This window comes from Rhinopithecus bieti, unplaced genomic scaffold (assembly GCF_001698545.2).
Source record: "Rhinopithecus bieti isolate Rb0 unplaced genomic scaffold, ASM169854v2 scaffold_10548, whole genome shotgun sequence".
NCBI lineage: Eukaryota > Metazoa > Chordata > Mammalia > Primates > Cercopithecidae > Rhinopithecus > Rhinopithecus bieti.
Window position 1 is genome coordinate 691,041 of NW_016806834.1, and position 22,505 is coordinate 713,545.

Genomic DNA, 22,505 nt, shown 5'->3' on the forward strand with positions numbered 1-22,505 from the left:
AAAAAAAAAAAAAAAAAAAAAAAAATAAGTCAAGAGACTAATTCAACTTTTAGTTCTGTCACCTACCAATGTGCATTTGCATAACTCATGTAAACCCTTCCACTGTGTAAAACTGGAATACCTTACAGGTGTACAAGAAAAAGATGACAGACGTTAAGAGTTTTGTGAAGTATATATCAGTAGCTATTATTAGTATCATTTAGCTATTAAGTTCTTCTAAGAACCGTACAAGGATATGAATGTCCTGCCAGGAAGTGACTAACAGAAAGATTATGCCAGTCTCTCCCCAATCCTGGCCATACAAGTGAGGGCTCACTTAGGCACCGAGGATTATAGCCACAGAGGGGATATTTAAGAAGAACTACCATGCAGTGTCAATGTCCTGAAGATTCTGAACACTTTCCTCTTCATCACCAAAACACTGTACTGCTCCAGCCAAATTTAAACCAATTATTGAAAAGCCAGCAGAAAAGTAGAGGGGTGAAATAAACAATACTGGTCTATCCAGTTTCCAAAGAAACTTACAGTGTTATTTAGCTCAGGGAAAAGGCTTTACAATTTTTTTCTTTATTTCTGTATTGTTTAGAAGAGAGTAAGAATAAGAATACAAGAATACTGTCTTTCTGTTTTGTTTTTACTCCTAATGCCTAGACCTATGTCTGACTCACAACAGTGCTAATATTTGATGAACACTTTCCCAAAGCAGAGGTGGGTCACAGTGATTATCTACTCCAGCAATTCCAAGTGAGCTCCTTTACACACAGGGCAGTAAAAATGGTCTTCTTTCATTTCTAATCAAGAAATTGCTTACCCAGGTGTGGTGGTTCATGCCTGTAATCCCATCATTTTGGGAGGCGGGAGGATCACTTGAGGTCAGGAGTTCAAGACTAGCCTGGTCAACATGCTGAAATCCCATTTCTACTAAAATACAAAAATTAGCCAGACATGGTGGAAAGAGCAGGAAATCCCAGCAACTCAGGAGTGTGAGGAAAGAGAATCACTTGAACCCGGAAGACAGAGGTTACATCTCCGTGAACCAAGATCATGCCACTGCATTCCAGCCTGGGAGACAGAGCAAGACTCTCTCTCAAAACAAAAAAAAAGATTGCACTGCTTGACTGACTCAGTGGAAAACACAAATATCACCACCCTAGTTTCCTTTTCTTCTTAACATTTTTTAATTAAAGTGAAAGATATATATAGTTTTAAAAAACAAAACAAAAGTTCTAAAAGGCTCCTAATAAAAACAGCAGCCTCTTGATCCCAGAGCCTCATTCCACAAAAGCAACTACTTTTAGGCACTTTAAGCAATTTCTTGTGATAATCTTTCCATAATTCTAAATGGCATGCTTACATTGACAATTCCTGACTTACCAATTTTAGACATTGTTGACTTACTGTTTTGAAAATATTTGGCTTTAACTCTCTTGTAGCACCCAAACACTCCCACTTCCTCTTCCCCAAACTTTTCGATAAAAAATTAAATACTCAATAACTGCATTATTATAAATATGTAAACACTGTTCACAACTAAGCTGTATACTCTGCTATGACTTCCTTTCTTGCATAATTTTTTATTTCCTGAAGTTAAATGCCTCGTGTTTTTGTTTGTAACTTCCTATGTACCTATCACCAATTTTTCTTCTACAATAACCAAATATCAAAACCCTTTTACTTAGACATTCATTTTCTAAAAACTGCCAATAATTGTCATCTGCTGTGGTATCCTCCCTTGTTCTCTTTGTCCTTGCAAGTTTATGCCTTTTAAAATTCCACTACTGCTACTTTTGTGAGCTTTCAGGAAACAAAAGCTTAAATGTGCGTACAATTTGCCAGGTTTAGCCTGCATTTAAATATGAATGATTAATTTCTACCTTATTAATTTTTTAAGGAAAAGGCTCATTATTTTCATTAGCATCTAACATATAATATCTCATCAATTTAAATGAATACATTATTTCATATTTTAACATTTCTGAAATTGGGATGTATCTTATAATCAATCAATGATGTATCAGTTTAATCTTTTTCTTATCAATACATAAAATAATGGTGCATCTTTTAATTGATAACATCTTAGAACTGTGAAATTCATTAAATATTCCTACCATCAAAATATGATACAAAAATAATTGAAATTAAGAGAAATTTAATATACTTTTCAAAAGATACAGTTGTTTACTTAGGCCATCAAAAAAGAGCCGCCAGGCATGGCATTTGTGGCCAGGTGCGGTGACTCATGCCTGTAATCCCAGCACTTTGGGAGGCCAAGCTGGGTGGATCATTTGAGGCCAGGAGTTTGAGACCAGACTGGGCAACATGGTGCAACTCCATCTCTACTAAAAATACAAAAATTAGCTGGGCTTGGTGGTACACAACTGTAGTCCCAGCTACTCAGAAGGCTGAGGCATAAGAGTCACTGGAACCCAGGAGGCACAGGTTGTAGTGAGCCAAGATCATCCCACTACACTCCAGCCTGGGAGACACAGCAAGACTCTTGTCTCCAAAAAATAAAAAACAAAACAAAAAAATAAGTCATTTGAGATGGTGCAGTCACTATGGAAAACAGTATAGCAGTTCCTCAAAAAGTTGAAAATAGAATTGCCATATGATTCAGTAATCCCACTTCTGGGTATATTGAAAAAAGGATCTCAACAAGATATCTGCACACCCATGTTCATAGCAGCGTTATTCACAATAACCAAGAAATGAAAGAAACCCAAATGCCCATGGATCAATGGATAAATTAAATGTGGTATATACATACAACATAATATTATTCAGCCTTAAAAAGGAAGGAAACCCTGTCGTATACTACCACAACATGTATGAAACTTGAGGACATTATGTTCAGTGAAATAAGCCAGTTATTACAAAGGCAAATAGTGTATGATTACACTTACATTAAATATCTCAAGTAGTCAAATTCATAGAAATAAAAAGCAGAATGGTAGTTGCCAAGGGGGAGGGGAAAACAGGGAGTTGTTTGATGGGTACAGAGTTTCAGTTTTAATCTTTTGCAAGATTAAAAGAGTTCTGGGCCAGGAGCAGTGGTTCACGCCTGTAATCCCAACGTTTTGGGAGGCTGAAGTAAGAGGATCGTTTGAGGTCAGGAGTTCAAGATTATGGTGAGCTATGATCACAGCACTGCACTCTAGCCTGGGTGGCAGACTAAGATTCTGTCCCCTCCTTTAAAAAAACAGAGTTCTGGAGATCTGTTATACAACATTGTGAATATACTTAACACTATTGAACTATACACTTAAAAATGGCTTAGAAATTTAAAAAACTATCAAATTGTATACCTTAAATATGTACAGTTTATTATATGTAAACTATACCTCAATAAAGCTGTTTAGAAATCATGTGAGGCAATAGGAAAGTTCAGAAAAGTTGCTGGATATAAGATACTGCTCCAAAAACAGTAACTTTTCTATATACTTAAATACTTTTGTCTTCTAGTTTTATAATTTAAAAAGCAATTTCACATGCTCTGCCCTCAAATTTTGAAAAGCACTAAAAAAAACGGCCAGGTATGGTGGTTATGCCTGTAATCTCAGTGCTTTGGGAGATCAAGGCGGGAGGATTGCTTGAAGCCAGGAATTCAAGACCAGCCTGGGCAACATAGCGAGACTCCTTCTCAATTTTTTAAATAAAAAATACATTTAAAATAAAATAAACAAACCCACCTATGAGACACACCACTGTTCCCCTTTAACAGATGAGAAACCAGATCTCAGCAATGTTATGCAAAGGATTTACCCAATGTAGAGCTTATACTTGAACCAGATATTCTGACTCCTAGCCAAAGATTTTCTACTCCAAAATACAAAGAAAAAATATTCCATTCATAATAGCAATAAAAATATAAAATACTTGGTGATTACTTTAATGGGGGCACTGGTAAAACATAAAACTATGTAACTTTTTTTGAGGAAACAAAAGTCAAGTTGAATAAAATAGATACTTTATGCATCTATTATTATAATACAACATTTAATTAAAATAGTGATTCTTCTTCAGTAAACTATAAATTTAACGAAATTCCAGTTGGAATAGTAACAGGATACTTTATAAAGTGTTATGAAATGGGTTAAAAATTATTTGAAAACATAAAATGGGAAAGAATATCAAGCCTTTTAAAAACAGAAGGCTTAGCCTTATCAGATATTAACATGTATTATACAGAAACAATCAGAAGGGAATACTGAGTCAAAAATAGAAACACAGATTAAGAGCAGAGAGATGCTAAACATAGGCCATATATATATATAAACACACACACACATAGAGACAGGTAAAAATTTAACGAAAGACAAGTTAAGTATAATATATTAGAAATGAATCATTTAATGTATCCTGATGTGCTATGTGGATAGCAATACCAAGAAAATTTAACTTAGACCAACCGTTCATACTACACACCACAATAAACCTTGGGTAAATTAAAAATAAAATATTGTGACAAAAGCACACTAAGTGTGCTATTGTCCTCTTATATTGAGGAAAGAAAATATTAGTAGAAATCACAATGGAAAAGATAAACATTGTTATACAAAATGTTAAAACTTCTTCTCTAAAACAAAAATCCTGGCCGGGCATGGTGGCTCACACCTGTAATCTCAGCACTTTAGGAGGCAGAGGCAGGCAGATCACTTGAGACCAGGAGTTTGAGATGAGCCTGGCTGACATGGCAAAACCCTGTCTGTACAAAAAATACAAAAATTAGCTGGGTGTGGTGATGCATGCCTGTAGTCCCAGCTACTCAGGAGACTGAGGTGGGAGGATCACTTGAGCCCAGGAGGCGGAGGTTGCAGTGAGCCGAGACTGCGCCACTGCACTCCAGCCTCGGCAACAGAGCCAGACTCTGTCTCAAAAAAAAAAAAAAAAAATTAATAGCACTAAGATAAAAAGAAAAACAATGGAACAGAGTAAATATCTATTAAAATGACAAAGACATAAAGTTTAACAAAATACAGCAATTTTTGTACAGCAAGTTACAAAAACACTATCAATAAACAGCTTGTATTCAAAAGAAAAATACATCCAGGCACAATGGCTCACACCGGTAATCCTAACACTTTAGGAGGACTGCCTGAGCCCAGGAGTTCAAGACCAGATGGGCAACACCGCAAGATCCTGTCTCTATTTTTTTAAAAAAGTAAAAATTAGCTGGACATGGTGGTGAGCACCTATAGTTCTAGCTACTTGGGAGGCTGAGGTGGCAGGATCACCTGAGCCCAAGAGGTAGAGGACGCAGTGATCTATGATCACACCATTGCACTCCAGCCTGGGTGACAGAATGAGATCCTATTAAAAAAAAGAAAGGAAAGGGAAGGGAAAGGAAGGGAAGGGAAAGGAAGGGGAGGGGAGGGGAGGGGAAGGGAGGGGAGGCGAGGGGAGGAAGGAAGGAAAAAGTGATATTACAAGAGTTAATCACAGCATCATTTATAAACACACACTGAAAAAACACCCTGGCACTAGCCAGGCACACAAGTAGCCCAGGCACTCTACTTGAGAAGCAGAGGTGGGAGGACTGCTGGAGCCCGGGAGTCCCAGGCCAGCCCCAGCAACATAGAGAGAGCCCATCTCAAAACAAAACAAAACAAAACCAAAAAACTCTGGAACAAATAAGAGGGAATAACTAAACAACATATACTACATTAACTCAGTCATAAATGATATATAAAAAACTGTATGAAAAAGGAAAAAAGAAAAGAAAAAGGTTGTATCTGTATTAGAATTATAACTATGTAAAAACTATACATCCATATAAAGATCTAAAGCCAAATATGCATGTAAACACTTGTAGGAAAAGTTCCTAAAAGAGGGCTTCCAATTAGGGATGGCAGATTAAAAACAAGTATCAACTCTTACTTCCTCCTAAAACCCTACTAAAATTTCAGTAAAGGAATAAACCCACGAGATCAAGGAGAAACAATCGGAACAAAATTTTGTAATCTGGAACACGGATATATAAGTAGTAACTTACAAAACCTGAAAAAAAAAAAAAATGGATTCCCTACCTAGTAGTAGGGAAAGTAGAGAACCACTCAAATTTATATCACAAAACTCCCAAAAGACTAAAGAATTGGTAGCACCAGGTGGCCATCTAGGAGAGGTGGTAGGATGTGGCTAAAATAAGGAGGACTGACCAAAAGTCTATTTAAGAAACAATCAATGCTGGGCATGGTGGCTCATGCCTGTAATCCCAGCACTTTGGGAGGCCAGGCGGGCAGATCACGAGGTCAAGAGATCGAGACCATCCTGGCCAACATGGTGAAACCCCCGTCTCTACTAAAAAATACAAAAATTAGCTGGGCGTGGTGGCGTGCGCCTGTAATCTCAGCTACTCAGGAGGCTGAGGCAGAAGAATCGCCTGAACCCGGGAGGCAGAGGTTGCAGTGAGCCAAGATTGTGCCACTGTACTCCAGCCTGGCGACAAAGCAAGACTTTGCCTTAAAAAAAAAAAAGAATCAAATTCTGAGATCCTCTCCTTTATTCCCTGGAACCAGATGACTGCCCTCTTCAATGCCAGTAGAAGATTAGTGATTTGGCTAGGTATGATAGCTCATGCCTGTAATCCCAGCACTTTGGGAGGCTGAGGAGAGAGGGCTGTTTGAGCCCAGGAGTTCGAGACCAACTTGGGCAACATGGAAAATCCCATCTCTACAAAAAGTACAAAAATTAGTTGGGCATGGTGTGCACACCTGTAGTCCCAACTACTCAGGTGGCTGAGGTGGGAAGATCACCTGAGCCCAGGAGGTGGAGGCTACGGTGAGCCATGATTGTGCCATAGTCAATAAGATGTACTCACATGCTGAGTTCCCAATCAGCTGTGCAGAGTCTCAGTCTTAAATTTGAGCAGACATCTGTGTTAGAGGAACACTTCTAACATGTACAACAGAGACCAAAACAAATAAGCAAGCAATAGAGGGAGGAAAAAGATAATTTCAAAATTAAAAAACGTATATTAATTTTTCTTTTTTTTGAGACAGAGTCTCACTCTGTCACCCAGGCTGGAGTACAGTGGCATGATGTCGGCTCACTGCAGCCTCTGCCTCCTGGGTTCAAGCAATTCTCCTGTCTCAGCCTCCTGAGTAGCTGGGATTACAGGTACCCATCATCACACCCGGCTAATTTTTACATTTTTAGTAGAAACAGGGTTTCACCGTGTTGGCCAGGCTGGTCTCGAACTCTTGACCTCAGGCAATCTGCCTCAGCCTCCCAAAGTGCTAGGATTACAGGCGTAAGCCACCACACCCGGCCTAAAAAAGTATATTATTTTTAATATCTTCAGAAAGCCAAGAAAAAAATACTACAACCACAAAAGAACAGAATACTATATATAAAAAAGGATATTCAGAGAACAAAAGAAAACCTTTAGAAATTAAAAATATAGGCCAGGCACAGTGGCTCACACCTGTAATCTCAGCATTTTGGAAGGCCGAGGCGGGTGGATTGCCTGAGCTCAGGAGATGGAGTCCAGCCTGGGCAACACGGTGAAATCCCGTCTCTACTAAAATCCAAAAAACATTAGCTGGGTGTGGCAGCATGCGCCTGTAATCCTAGATACTTGGGAGGCTGAGGCAGGATAATTGCTTCAACCCGGAGGCAGAGGTTGCAGTGAGCCAGGATTGCACCACTGCACTCCAGCCTGGGTGAAAGAGAGAGACTTCGTCTCAAAACCGCCCCATTACCCCACACACAAAACTGGCATATGTTAAAAAAAAAAACAAAAAACCTAAGAGGGCTAGAAGAGAAACCTGAGTAAGTTATTTAGGAAATAGAGCAAGAAGACAAAGAAATTAAAAATATGAGAGAAGATAAGATGATTACGGGGCAGACCAAAAAACTGTGTATCAGAATAATAGGAATGCCAAAAAGAGAGAACAGAAAATGAGAGAACAAACTGTCAATTTAATAATTCAAGAAAATTTGCCAGATCAGAAACACAAATTTCCCACAGAGAGCCCAACATAATAAATGAAAATAGATCCACAGCAAGGCACATGATTGTGAAATTTGATACCCATGGAGACAAAAAGACCTCAGTTTCTGGAAAGAAAAAAAGGGTCACATAAAATGATACAGAAATAAGATGGCTTTTTTTCTTTTTTTTCCCTTAAGATAAGGTCTCACTCTGTCTCCCTGGCTACAGTGTAATGGTGTGATCATGGCTCACTGCAGCCTCAAACTCCTGAGCTCAGGTGATCCTCCCACCTCAGCCTCCTGAGCAGTTAGGACTTCAGGTGCACACTACCACGTCTGGCTAAATTTTAAAGTTTTTGTAGAGACAAAGCCTCGCCATGTTGTTCAGGCTGGTCTCGAACTCCTGGGCTCAAGTGATCTTCCCACCATGGCCTCCGAAAGTGCTGAGACTACAGGCATGAGCCCTCACACCTGTTGGTGGAACATAATTCTTTAAAATTTCTGAAGTTAAATCATTTTCAACCTAGTGTTCTATACATAAATGTGACATTAACCAAGTGTGAGGGTAGAATAATGGCATTTCCAGGCATTCAAGATTTTTAAATGTTGTCTTCCCATGTACCCTCTTCTCACAAAGCTCTTAGAGGACTTGGTTCTTAGATGGCATTTCTGGACTTGCCCTGGGCCAAAGGGGAGCCCCACTACCCTGAAGGGTGAGTTCCAGGCCAGGCAGCATTCACCACAAGTTGACTGAAGAGTCCTTGGGTCTTAAGGGAACATTGGCAGGAGTCTGGCAGTACTCCCCATGGGCCTGAGGTGGCAGTGTCCATGGGGTGAGGCTTCTCTGCCTTTGAAAAGAAGAGAAGAGTGGGAAGGACTGTGTCTTGTGGTGTGAAAGCCCGCTCAGCTCTAGAACAGTAGAACACCATGTAGACTTCTAAGGTTTTTGACTGTAGTCCCTGGCTCCCAGATGGCACTCTGGACCCTCCCAGGGTCTGGGGGAACTCACCACCCTGAAGTGTAGGACATAGGCCTGGCTGGCTTTGCCACCTGCTGATTGATTGTAGAAGCCCAGAACCTTCAGCAAACATAGGCAGTAGCCAGGGAGTAGCTACAGTAGGCCTTAGGCAAGACTCAGTGCTGTGCTGGCTTCAGGTCTGACCCAGCAAAGTCCCAGTGGCAGTGGTTATGCGGGTGCTTATGTACCCCCACCCCCAGCTCCAGACAGCTCAACACAGAAAATACTACATTTGTTTGGGAAAAAGTAAGAGAAGAGAATAAGAGTCTCTGCCTGGTAATCCAGAGAATTCTGGATCTTGTCCAAGACAACAAGGCAGTACCTCTAAGAGTCTGCAAGAACCACAGCATTATTGGGGTTGGGGTCCTTCCTAAAGCAGATATAGCTTAGATCACAAGACCCAAGTCCTTTCAAATATCTGGAAAGCCTCCCCAAGAAGGACAGGTATGAACAAGCCCAGACTGCAAAGACTACAATAAGTACCTAACTCTCAATGCCCAGACACAGACAAACATCTGCAAGTATCAAGACAATCCGGGAAAACATGTCCTCACCAAAAGAACTAAATAAGGCACCAGGGACCAATCCTGTTGAAAAAGAGATATGTGACCTTTCAAACAGAATTCAAAATAGCTGTTTTGAGGAAACTCAAAGAAATTCTAGGTAACACAGAGAAGGAATTCAGAATTTTATCAGATAAATTCAACAAAGATGCAGTGAGCCAAGATTGTGCAACTGCACTCCAGCCTGGGCGACAGAGCCAGACTCTGTCTCAAAAAAAAAAAAAAAAAGAGAGAGAGAGAGAGAGAGAGAGATTGAAATAATTAAAAAGAATCAAGCAGAAATTCTAGAGCTGAAAAATGCAATTGGCATACTGAAGAATGCATGCATCATCAGAGTCTTTTAATAGCAGAATTGATCAAGCAGGAGAAAGAATTAGTGAGCTTGAAGATGGCTATTTGAAAACACATGGAGGAGGCTGGGCATGGTAGCTCACGCCTGTAATCCTAGCACTTTGGGAGGCCGAGGCGGGTGGATCACCTGAGGTCAGGAGTTCGAGACCAGCCTGATAAACAAGCAAAACCCCATCTCTACTAAAAATACAAAATGAGCTGGGTATGGTGGTGTGCACCTGTAATCCCAGCTACTCAGGAGGATGAGGCAGGAGAATTGCCTGAACCCGGAAGGCAGACGTTGCAGTAAGCCAAGATTGCACCATTGCATCAGCCTGGGCAACAACAGTGAAACTCTGTCTCAAAAAAGTAATAATAATAATAATACATAAAGGAGACAAAAGAAAAAATAATTAAAAAAAAAAAAAACAATGAAGGAGGCCTACAGAATCTAGAAAACAGCCTCAAAAGGGCAAATCTAAGAGTTATTAGCCACAAAGAGGAGGCAGAGAAAGAGATAGGGGTAGAAAGTTTATTCAAAGGGGTAATAACAGAGAACTTCCCAAATCTAGAGAAAGACATCAATATCCAAGTACAAAAAGGTTATAGAACACCAAGCAGATTTAACCCAAAGAAGACTACATCAAGGCATTTAATCATCAAACTCCCAAAGGTCAAGGATAAAGAAAAGATTGTAAAAGCAGCAAGAGAACAGAAACAATATACAATGGAGCTCCAATACATCTGGCAGCAGACTTTCAGTGGAAACCTTACAGGCCAGAAAGAGTGGCATAATGTATTTAAAGTGATGAAGGAAAAAAAACATTTTACTCTACAATAAGTATATCCAGCTAAATTATCCTTCAAACATGAAACAGAAACAAACTTTCCAAGACAAACAATAGCTGAGGGATTTCATCAACACTAGACCTGTCCTACAAGAAATGCTAAAAGGAGTACTTCAATCAGAAAGAAAATGATGTTAATGAGCAATAAGAAATCATCTGAAGGTATGGTAATATTAAATACACAGAAAAACACAAAATATCATAGCACTGTAACTATGGTATGTAAACTACTCATCTTAAGTAGAAAGACTAAATGATGAACCAATCAAAAGTAATAACTACAACAACTTTTCAAGACATAGTACAATAAGGTGTAAATAGTAACAACAAAAAGTGAAAAAGTGGAGTAATATATTTAAGGCATGGAGCCTTTATTAGTTTTCTTTTTGCTTGCTTGTTTGTTTATGCAAACAGTGTTGTTATCAGGTTAAAATAACAGATTACAAGAGTATTTGCAAGCCTTGTAACCCCAAACCGACAAACATACAACAAATACACAAAAAAATAAAAAGTAAGAAACTAAATCATATCACCACAGAAAATCATCTTCACTAAAAGGAAGACAGGAAGGAAGGAAAGAAGGAAAAGATGATCACAAAACAACCATAAAACAAGTAACAAAATAGCAAAAGTAAGGCCTTACTTATCAATAGTAACACTGAATGCAAATGGACTAAACTTCAATCAACAGACACACAGTGGCTGAATAAATAAAAAACAAGAACCATTGATCTGTTGTCTACAAGAAACATACTTCACCTATAAAGACACACATAGATGGAAAATAAACGGATGGAAAAAGATACTCCATGACAATGGAAACCAAAACAGAGCAGAAGTAGCTATACTTACATCAGACAAAATAGATTTTAAGATAAAAATATAGGACAAGACAAAGAAGGTCACTATATAATGATAAAGGGGTCAATTCAGCAAGAGGATGTAACAATATTAAATATATGCGCACCCAACACTGGAGCACCCTAATATATATTTAATATCTAAAGCAAATATTATTACAGCTAAAGAGAGAGGCAGACTCTAACACAATGATAGCTGGAGACCTCAACACCTAACCTTCAGCACTGGACAGATCTTCCAGACAGAAAATCAACCAAGATACACTGGACTTAATTGGCATTATAGACCAAATGGATCTAATACATATTTACAGAACACTTCATCCAATGACTGCAGAACACACATTCGTTTCCTCAGCACATGGATCATTCTCAAGAACAGACCGTATGTTAGGTCACAAAACAAGTCTTAAAACATTTTTTTAAAATGGAATAATATCAAGTATTATTAATATCAAATAGTATCAATATGATCAAGTATTTGACCATAGTAATATTACAATAATACCAAGTATCTGACTACAATGGAATAAAACCAGAAATCAAAAATGAGGAATTTTGGACACTATTCAAATACATGGAAATTAAACAATATACTCCTGAAAGACCAGTGGGTCAATGGAGAAATTGAGAAGGAAATTTAAAAATTTATTGAAATAAATGATCATGAAAACATAACATGCCATATGGGATACAGCAAAAGCACAACTAAGAAGGAATTTTATAGTTATAAATGCCTACATCAAAAAAAGAAGAAAAATTTCAAACGATGCATCTTAAAGAAATAGAAAAGCAAGAGCAAACCAAAACCAATCAGTAGAAGAAAATAAATAATAAAGATTAGAGCAGAAATAAATTAAATTGAAATGAAAAAAATACAAAAAAAGAGAAATGAAACTAAAAGTTGGTTTTTTTGAAAAGTTAAACAGAAAACCTTTAGCCAGATTAAGAAAAAAAAAAAGAAGATCCAAATAAAATCAGAGATGAAAAAGGAGACATTACAACTGATACTAAAGAAATCCAAAGGATCATTTGTGGCTACTATGATTAACTATATGCCAATAAATTGTAAAATCTAAAAGAAATGGATAAATTCCTAAACATATACAACCTACAAAGATTGACCCATGAAGAAATCCAAAACCCGAACATACTAATAACAAGTAACAAGATCGAAGCCGTAATGGTCTCCAGTAAAGGAAAGCCCAGAATCCAACGGCTTCACTGCTAAATTCTATCAGACATTTAAAGAAGAATTAATACCAATTCTGCGCAAACTGTTTCAAAAAAAGAGAGAAGGAGGGAATACTTCTAAACTCATTCTATGAGGCCAGTATCACCTTTATACAAAAACCAGACAAATTCATATCAGAAAAGAAAACTACAGACCAATATCCCTGATGAATATTAATACAGAAATCCTCAACAAGATATTAGCAAACTGAATTCAACAATACATTTAAAAAATCATCATGAGCAAGATATGTCCTTGGGAATGTAAGGATGGTTCAAAAACACCAATCAATGTGACACACCACATCAACAGAGTAAAGGACAAAATCATATGATCATTTCAATTCATGCTGAAAAAGCATTTGATAAAACTCAACTTCCCTTCATAATAAAAACTCCTCAAAAAACTGGGTATAGGAGAAACCTCAACATAATAAAAGCTATATATGACAGACCCACAGCTACTATCATCCTGAATGGGGAGAAACTGAAAGCCTTTCCTCTAAGACCTGGAACACAGCAAGGATGCCCACTTTTACCACTGTTATTCAACATAGTACTAGAAGTCCCAGCTAGAGCAATCAGACAAGAAAAAGTTATAAAGGGCAACCAAATTGGAAAAGAAGAAGTCAAATGATCCTTGTTTGCATATGATATGATCTTATACTTGGAAAAACCTAAAGACTCCACTGAAAAACTATTAGAATTGATAAATAAATTCAGTAAAGTTGCAAGATACAAAATCAACAACAAAAATCAGTAGCATTTCTATATGCCAACAGAGAACAATCTGAAAAAGAAATTAAAACACTATGAAAGAAAGGTGAAGACAGGACACCAACAAATGGAAAAAGTATTCCATGTTCATGGATTGGAAGAATAAATATTGTTAAAATGTCCACACTACCCAAAGCAATCCCCTATCAAATTCAATGCAACCCCTATCAAAATACCAATGACATTCTTCACAGAAATAGAAAAAAAAAAACTATCCTAAAATTTATACGGAACCACCGAAGACCCAGAATAGCCAAAGATATCCTAAGAAAAAGAAGAAAACTGGGTGGGCTGTGGTGGCACAAATCTGTAACCCAGCAATTTAGGAGGCTAAGGCAGGAGGATCTTGAGCCCAAGAGTTCAAGCCAGCCTGGGCAACACAGCAAGACCCCCTGCCCCTAAAAAAAACTTAAAAAATCAGTGGGGCATGGTGGCGTGGGCCTACAGCCCCAGCTAGTGGGGAGGCTGAGGCAGGAGGATAGCCTGTGCCTAGGAGGTCAAGGCTTCAGTGAGCTGTGATCATGCCACTGCACTCCAGTCTGGGTGACAAAGCGAGAACCTGTCTCTCGAAAAAAAAAAAAAAGAACAACACTGGAGGAATCATATTACCTGAATTCAAGTTATACTACAGAATTATAGTAACAAAAACTTTTTTTTTACTTTTTTTATAGTAAAAAAAAAGCATGGTAGTGGCATAAAAGCAGACACACAGACTGATGGAACACAATAAAGAACTGAGAAACAAATTCACATACCTACAGTTAACTCATTTTCGACACAGGTGCCAAGAACATGTACTGGGGAAAAGACAGTCTCTTCAATAAATGGTGCTGGGAAAACTGGATATCCATGCAAAAGAATGAAACTAGCCCCCTAACTCTTGCCATATACAAAAATCACATCAAAATAGATTCAATAATTAAATCTAAATCCTCTAGCTATGAAACTACTACAAGAAAAAATTGGGAAAACTCTCCATGACATCAGTCTGGGCAAAGATTTCTTAAGTAATACCCCACAAGCACAGTCAACCAAAGCAGAAATGGACAAACGGGATCACGTCAAGCTAAAAAGCTGCACAGCAAAGAAAACAATCAACAAAGTGAAAAAGCAACCCACAGAATGGGTGAAAATATTTGTAAATACTCATCTGACAAGGGATTAATAATCAGAATATTTAAGAAGCTCAAACAACTCAACATTTGGAAAAAAAAGAAATGCACATAAAAACTACAATGAGATACCATCTCACCCTAGTTAAAATGGCTTATATCCAAAAGAGAGGCAGTAACAAATACTGGCAAGGATATGGAGAAAAGGGAACCCTTGTTTACTGTTGGTGGGAATGTCAATTAGTACAACCACTCAGAGAACAGTTTGGAGGTTCCTCAAAAAACTAAAAATAGAACCATCATACAATCCAGCAATCCCACTGCTGGGTATACACCCCAAAAAAAGGAAATCAGTATTTTGAAGAGATACCCACATTCCCATGTTTGCTGCAGCACTGTTCACAACAGTCAAGATTTAGAAGCAACCTAAGCATCCACCAACGAATGAATGGATAAAGAAAATGTGGTACTTATACACAATGGAGTACTATTCAGCCATAAAAAAAGAATCAGAGTCGGGTCATTCGCAACAACATGGATGGAAGTGGAGGTCACTACGTTAAGTGAAATAAGCCAGGCACAGAAAGACAAATATTACATGTTCTCAGTTATTTGTGAACTGTAAAACTCAAAACAATTGAACCCGTGGAGATAGAGTAGGATAGTTACCAGACTCTGGGAAGGGTAGTGGGGAATTGGGGGAGAGTCAGGGATGGTTAATGGGTACAAAAAATAGCCAGAATTAATGAATAAGGCCTAGTATTTGACAGCAAAATAGGGTGACTATAGTCAATAATAATTTAATTGTACATTTTAAAATTACTAAAAGAGTATAACTGGATTGTTTGTAACACAAAAGATAAATGTTTGAGGGGATGGATACCCCATTTTCCATGATGTGATTATTACACACCACAAGCCTATATCAAACATCTCATGTACTCCAAAAATATATATACCTACTATGTACCCACAAAATTAAAATTAAAATTACATATAAAAAGAGGAACAGCTCTCAAAGTGTATTCTACAAAAATACGGGAGTAAAGCAAAACAAAATACTCTAACAATGTCCTCTAACACTGGAAACAGGAGATGGTGGTGGTGAAGGGCAATCCCAGAAGGCCAGCTGTGCACCAGAGTACAGAGCCGCCACTTCACACAGGGGTAGAGGAAGAGGCTCCACAAGAGATTTCTTCAGAAAGTGGAAATTCATGAACTACCTGATGGGTCTGAACTGAATGTCTTTAGAGGAGATTTAGACAACTGGTGAAGAGTATGGAGCTAAATTAATCATCAGCACACGGAAAATTAAGCAAATGAAAAAGGAGGGCAATAATTAGCTGTTGAAAAATAAAATGTTGTAAAGAAACTGAAAAGTAAAAACAGTAATTATTATATGGCTCTGTTGTAAATTTCACCATTTACAGAGTCATAATATTGTAAACACTGAATATTGACCTAACAAATATTATAATTTGATTATATTAAGGGGATGGGAGAGATGAAAAAGGTATGAGTATATGGTAGGAATGGAGGAGGAAAGACAGCTAGGGTCTCATCTTCAATAGTGGGAAATTAAGAGATGCTACTGGAATCTGAAAAATTAAGTAGAAGCAATATAACCAAGTTATAATGGAGACACAGAAGTAAATACCAAAAACAAACAAACAAACAAACCAATAAAAAACAAAGCTAAAAGAGGTGAAGGTGGTTGCCTATGGGGGGAGATGGAAATAAGCAGGGGCAACTACTGTTTTTTACAATAAACTGTGTAGAACTATCTGATGGTTTAAACTCTATGTATATATAATATTGGTGGAAAATTTTTGAACAGGTACACAGCCACAATGCTCATTTTCTGTTGCTTAAAATATTACAATACATATTTTAAAATATGTATTTTAAACTCTAGGATATCTTCACTTCTAAAACTTACACATATTTATCTTTTGTGAAATGGGAGAGAACATTTTACGAATGTAATTCAGACCCAGGAGCAAAGCAGCTTACCTAAGGATTCACAGGGAATTGGCAAAGTACCAACTATATTCAAACATAAAAAGGAATTGTGCCTTTCAAGATCAATTTACCTACCTGATGAAAGAAGTAGGTAACAGCAAGGTCATTGTCATTTAAGAGGATTTCTTCTTCTGTTGTAAAAAGCCACTTTCGAATGGTCAAGCAGGTGCCTGGCACAGCTGATGTATAATTCTGAATGTAGAGTTTGTGAGGAAACTCATTAGGTGCCAATTTACGTACTAAAGGAAAGACAAAACACAGAAAGCTGGAGTGAAAAGATATAAGAAATTTCCCTAATACAAACTATGTAAGGCAGATCAAGAATGCTATGTTATCATTAACCAGAACATCATCTCAAATCCATTAAGGAGTACTGCCTTGGGAGCACAAAACAGCCATATCTGTCCAGCCAAATATCCTTTCTAGCTATGACCATGGCCAGTCAAGTCTCAAGCTGACAGAAACCTATCACTTGAATGACAAGTGCTGTGGTTTGGATATTTGTCCCTGCACAAAGTTTATGTTGAAATTTGATCCCCAATGTTAGAGGTGGGGCCTAATGTGATCTCTACACACACCATGAGTGGAAGAAAACAGCCTGAGGACCTCACCAGATGCCCAATCTTGAACCCAGTCTTAAAGATGTTTGGTGGACATCAGCTGAAAATCAGCAGAATCATGAGACAATTAGACCTTTTTTCTTTACAAATTACCCAGCCTCAGGTATTCCTTTATAGCAACACAAAAATGTACTAAGACACAGATCAGTTAACATGACAACTCTGCAAACAGCACCAACTCCAAATTTAGTTAAAATATCTAATCCATTAGCTAGTTACAGCTCAAGTCCACTAAACATCTTTAAAGCAAGCCTCTCCTCTTACCCAGCTCTGGTGCATTCAGAGTCTCTCACGTGGTAATTCTCAATGAACTGCTTTTATTAAGGCCAAAAGGTTTTTTCCAGCCCACCTCCAAAAATCCTACAGTATTCCTCAAACTGAAAAGTGTCTTCTGAGTAATGTTATACTTCCTCTTTCTAACAGCCACCCAAGCAGGATAAAAAAAAACTACCACTTTTAATTTTTTTTTTTTTTTGTTGAGACGGAGTCTCGCTCTGTCGCCCAGGCTGGAGTGCAGTGGCCGGATCTCAGCTCACTGCAAGCTCCGCCTCCCGGGTTTACGCCTTTCTTCTGTCTCAGCCTCCCGAGTAGCTGGGACTACAGGCGCCCGCCACCTCGCCCGGCTAGTTTTTTTTGTATTTTAGTAGAGACGGGGTTTCACCGTGTTAGCCAGGATGGTCTCGATCTCCTGACCTCGTGATCCATCCGTCTCGGCCTCCCAAAGTGCTGGGATTACAGGCTTGAGCCACCGCGCCCGGCCCACTTTTAATTTCTAAATTTTTTTGAGACAGGGTCTCACTGTGTTGCCCAGGCTAGAGAGTTGTGGCACAATCATAGCTCACAGCAGCCTTAACCTCCTAGGCTCAACTGATCCTCCTACCTCAGCCTCCCAGCTTGGACCACCTGCATGTGTCACCATGCTTGGCTAATTTTTAAATTGTTTTTAGAGATGGCAGTCTCACTATGTTGCCCAGGCTGGTCTCAAACTCCTGGGCTCAAGCAATCCTCCTGCCTCAGCCTCCCAAATTGCTGAGATTACTTTCTCTCTCGATGTTTACTTGGCTTTGTAACACTACAAAAGATAGATTTAATACTTTCCATTTTATAGAAAGTGAAACTAAAGCTTAGACAAAAAACAAGGTTAGAATCCAGATGTCTTGGTACCTTAGTAATCCTTTGTAACGTAATTTACATCTGTCTAGTTACACTGCTGTGAGTTGGGAAGAAAAAAAATATTAGGGAGATGGCTGCTTTAGGGGAATCAAAGTTATTCTACCCGGACCTGAGATAGCAAGGCAACCTAAATCTACCAAACTCTCCCACTTTCTGGGATAAGGAAGATCTGATCAATCAATATTATCTGTATCTATTCTGGCCTTCACCCTATATAAATCTATATGATACGGAAGAGACCCATAAACTGTAGGAAATCTATGTCATTCAGAGCAAACCCTCAGACTCTCTCCCCTTTGTAGTCTCAGTGCAACCAATGTGACCACCATCCCTAGCTTTTGTAAAATAAAATATAAATTTCCTGTCACCATGCAATAAAACCTCCTTGGAAGAGGAAATTTATTCACACAGAAGCTTAAATGTATGCATTAAAACAAGGCTTTTAACCAGTATATATCTTTCTAACTTCTGAAAACAGAAAGCTACTCTTAAGAATCTTTACAAAAATCCTAAAGTACACTAAAACAACATGTGGCTAAATAGAACATCCCATCTTTTTAAGCCTGTTTCATTGGAATATATGAATTTTGAACCTCAGATTTAAAAGAACCTCATGGAAGTATCTTCCAATTCATTGCTGGTTGTAACCTACACTTACAAAAGAGGAAAAAGAATCAACAGTGATCAGACATCCTTATGACCTAAGTTTAACGGGATATGCTTGGTCTGATTGTTAGAGACAGTTCTAATGAGCGGGATCTCCCCTTGTCTTCAAGCTCTTCTCTAAGCAAATAGTTTCTTTCTGACAGTATAGAAAACAAAACTAGTATCAGCCACTGGTACTCACCAAAGGAGTGATTGATCACTTCAAATAAGGCAAAGTAATTCACTGTCGTACTGTCCATGCCAACCTTTGCTGCAATAGCCTAAGGTTAAACAGGATAGATTGGTTTCAAGAAAATTAAGTCAATGCTGTAGGAAAAGGCAGGTGTATGCCTGTGGAGGAGGGAAAGGGGAGAGGTTCTGCCATCTTGGCCTCACAAAAATTGCATTAATGGTCCATAACTATCTTTCTTTGTATGTATGTGTACATGCATGCACGCATACACATATATGAAAGAAAAGGGAAAAAACACCTGTATCTGCCCCAACAGCTATGAATATGAGTTTCTCCCTTCCAGTGTAAGCTGACAATATTCTGTCCTTAAATATCAGCTTCCCTCTCTAAAACAACTTCATTCATTTTTTAACACAACTTACAAGAAATGTACTTAATAGCACAGATCTTAAAAAGAAAACAAACGCTTAAATATCCAGTTTCACACATTCAGCCTACATTTAATACATTAACACAAAAAAACTACACATTTGATTCTAGAGCGTAAAATATTGTTTATCAATTATATTCTGGCTAAACAAAAATTTTTTGTTTACTTTTTAGATGATCCATGTCTCATGCTGGGATCATTAGGCACCTCCATTTCCTAAGAATTACCATCATAATATCTACATAAAATAGCAAAATACTGGGATAATAGAGGCATATTAAACAAGAATCACTCATTCTCTCTAGGAACTCAGGTCCTAACATGACAAATAAAAAAGAAATTGGAAAACTGTGTGCAAATAAAGGACAATTACATACAAACAACAACAAAATATAAACTAGTAGTAACAAAATTTCTTTTCAAGATCAACCTCAATATAAGCAAGGTACTTCTTTTTCATGCCGTTGTTTTGTTGATAAAACAAAGATAAAACTGTTGATTATTAGTATCTCAGTAAGCCAAATGTGATTATATCCCTTCTTCTCCTATCTGCTCACATATGAGGCCTAGGTCCATCCATGATGTGATAGAGGAACTAGACATTATAAGTATTCTAAATTATCATTCTACACTGCACTGGATAGAAACTAAAAGGCTTTCAAGGTTTAGAAAATAGTTTATAGTAGGCCGGGCGCGGTGGCTCAAGCCTGTAATCCCAGCACTTTGGGAGGCCGAGACGGGTGGATCACGAGGTCAGGAGATCGAGACCACCCTGGCTAACACGGTGAAACCCCGTCTCTACTAAAAAATACAAAAAACTAGCCGGGCGAGGTGGCGGGCGCCTGTAGTCCCAGCTACTCGGGAGGCTGAGGCAGGAGAATGGCATAAACCCGGGAGGCGGAGCTTGCAGTGAGCTGAGATCCGGCCACTGCACTCCAGCCCGGGCAACAGAGCGAGACTCCGTCTCAAAAAAAAAAAAAAAAAAAAAAAAAATAGTTTATAGTTAAAAGGCTCAAAAACGGGGTTGGGAGGAAAGTGTAAAAAACCTAAGCCTTGCTAGAGGAACACTGGAAAAAAGCAATCAAAACAAAACAAAAGATCAGCAAGCTGTAAAATAGTACTTTTCTTGAAATTCTCTACCATTGTATAATTTCATAAATGCCTGAGATCCTGCATATATCCTTTGCCATAAAATACAGTGGATAAATAAATGTTTGGGGGATAGATTTTTTAATGTTTGCTACAAAAGAGAAATGTAAGCATTAGTACCCAGAAACCTGCTTGTCTCCCTGAAAATTCTGATCAAGTTAGGATTAAAGGCCAATGAAAAGGCATATACAGGCAATGATTACACCCAGCACGCAGATTATGATCTCTAAATACAGTTTCTCACTAAAAGAATAGGACTCCTTGGGGAAATGGCCTATTCTAGATATCTAGGGTAAGAAATATACAAAGATGAGGCCAGGACATCTTATTGTACCAAAAAGCAAGAATGCTATCATAAAAATATTAGGTTGCATCAAAAGCATAAAGGAGCAGACATGAAGGAGCTTTCATTGGCCAAAGATGGAACAATCTGAGCATCAAAAAGATAATATACGCTATTGATTAAATCACATTGAATCTAAAAACCCATTATCTAAATTATTACATATAATATATACATTTCATAATGAATTATATATATTATTATTTGTATATTATATTATTTAATCTCCTCTCTATAATTATGAAAGTATATATTAATATGGTAAGTCTACTTATATATTATCTAATATAGTATAATTATATTATATATAATTATGTATTTACTCTGAAAATCGGCAATCAAAGGAAAGGCTTAAATACGTATCCTGTCTTTCCCACAAACTGTGGGAAATTATCTATTTTGAGATAATTAAGTAGCGTTAGTTGACAAGGAAAAGTTATCTTCAGAAGAATTCTAGCTAATCGGTGTGAAGAAATAAGAGTATTAGAAAATCAGCACTTTGTAACCTTTAATGAAATCACTGGTTAACGCAATAATCATCAATGGATAGATTCATTTGATGAAAGATCAGTGGTGAATTTTACAATGAAAAGATCAGATTTCACCACCTAAACCTACTGGTTAACCTTTGTACCACTAAAATGGGATAACCCAGTATTGTGTAATTGTAGAGAAGCAATATAAAGTATACAGGACCAACTATGAAGTATTATCAAAAAAGCAGAACCTGAATCTAATTGAGCCTCTAGAGCAAACTTCCATGTATAGAAAATACAGAGACATAGAAGGATATATCAAATGACACCACCAGAAAACAAACAGACACATTCAGAATGCGGGTCATTCCACAGGGCACTGACCCATTTCTGCAACAAAACAATGGCATGAAAAAAAAATGGGGAGAAGTGGGGACTGCCCTATATTAAAACAAACATAAAAATCAAATGTGATCTAAGGACCTTGTTTAGATTCAGATTTTAACAAACCAAATGTAAAAAAATCATTTTAGACAACTGGAAAATGTGACTATGGAGTAGTTATTAGGCAATACCAAGGCAATAGCGCTAATTTTTAAGGTTTGATAATGGCACTGTGGTTTTGTAAGAAGATGCATACTGAAGTACATACAGGTCCAATAATATGGGATTTGCTTTTAAATACTTAAAGGAAAAGAAAAAAGATATACATAAGGCAAATGTGGCAAAATCTTGATAATTATTAAATATAAATGATTACCATATGGAGATTCATTATACT

At 37.8% G+C, this 22,505-nt stretch overlaps 1 protein-coding gene across 7 annotated transcripts in view; it reads right to left on the bottom strand.

Annotated features, from left to right (window-relative positions):
- Positions 1 to 22,505, bottom strand: part of SNX27 (sorting nexin 27) — an 89,126-nt gene that overhangs the window by 15,421 nt on the left and 51,200 nt on the right. For all 7 annotated transcript variants that reach the window (XM_017877664.1, XM_017877660.1, XM_017877657.1 and 4 more), the window contains 2 exons: positions 19,336 to 19,414; positions 16,771 to 16,934 (listed from right to left, as the gene is read on the bottom strand). In XM_017877664.1, coding sequence (XP_017733153.1) covers positions 16,771 to 16,934; positions 19,336 to 19,414 — 243 coding nt within the window. The remainder of the gene's footprint in view (positions 1 to 16,770; positions 16,935 to 19,335; positions 19,415 to 22,505) is intronic.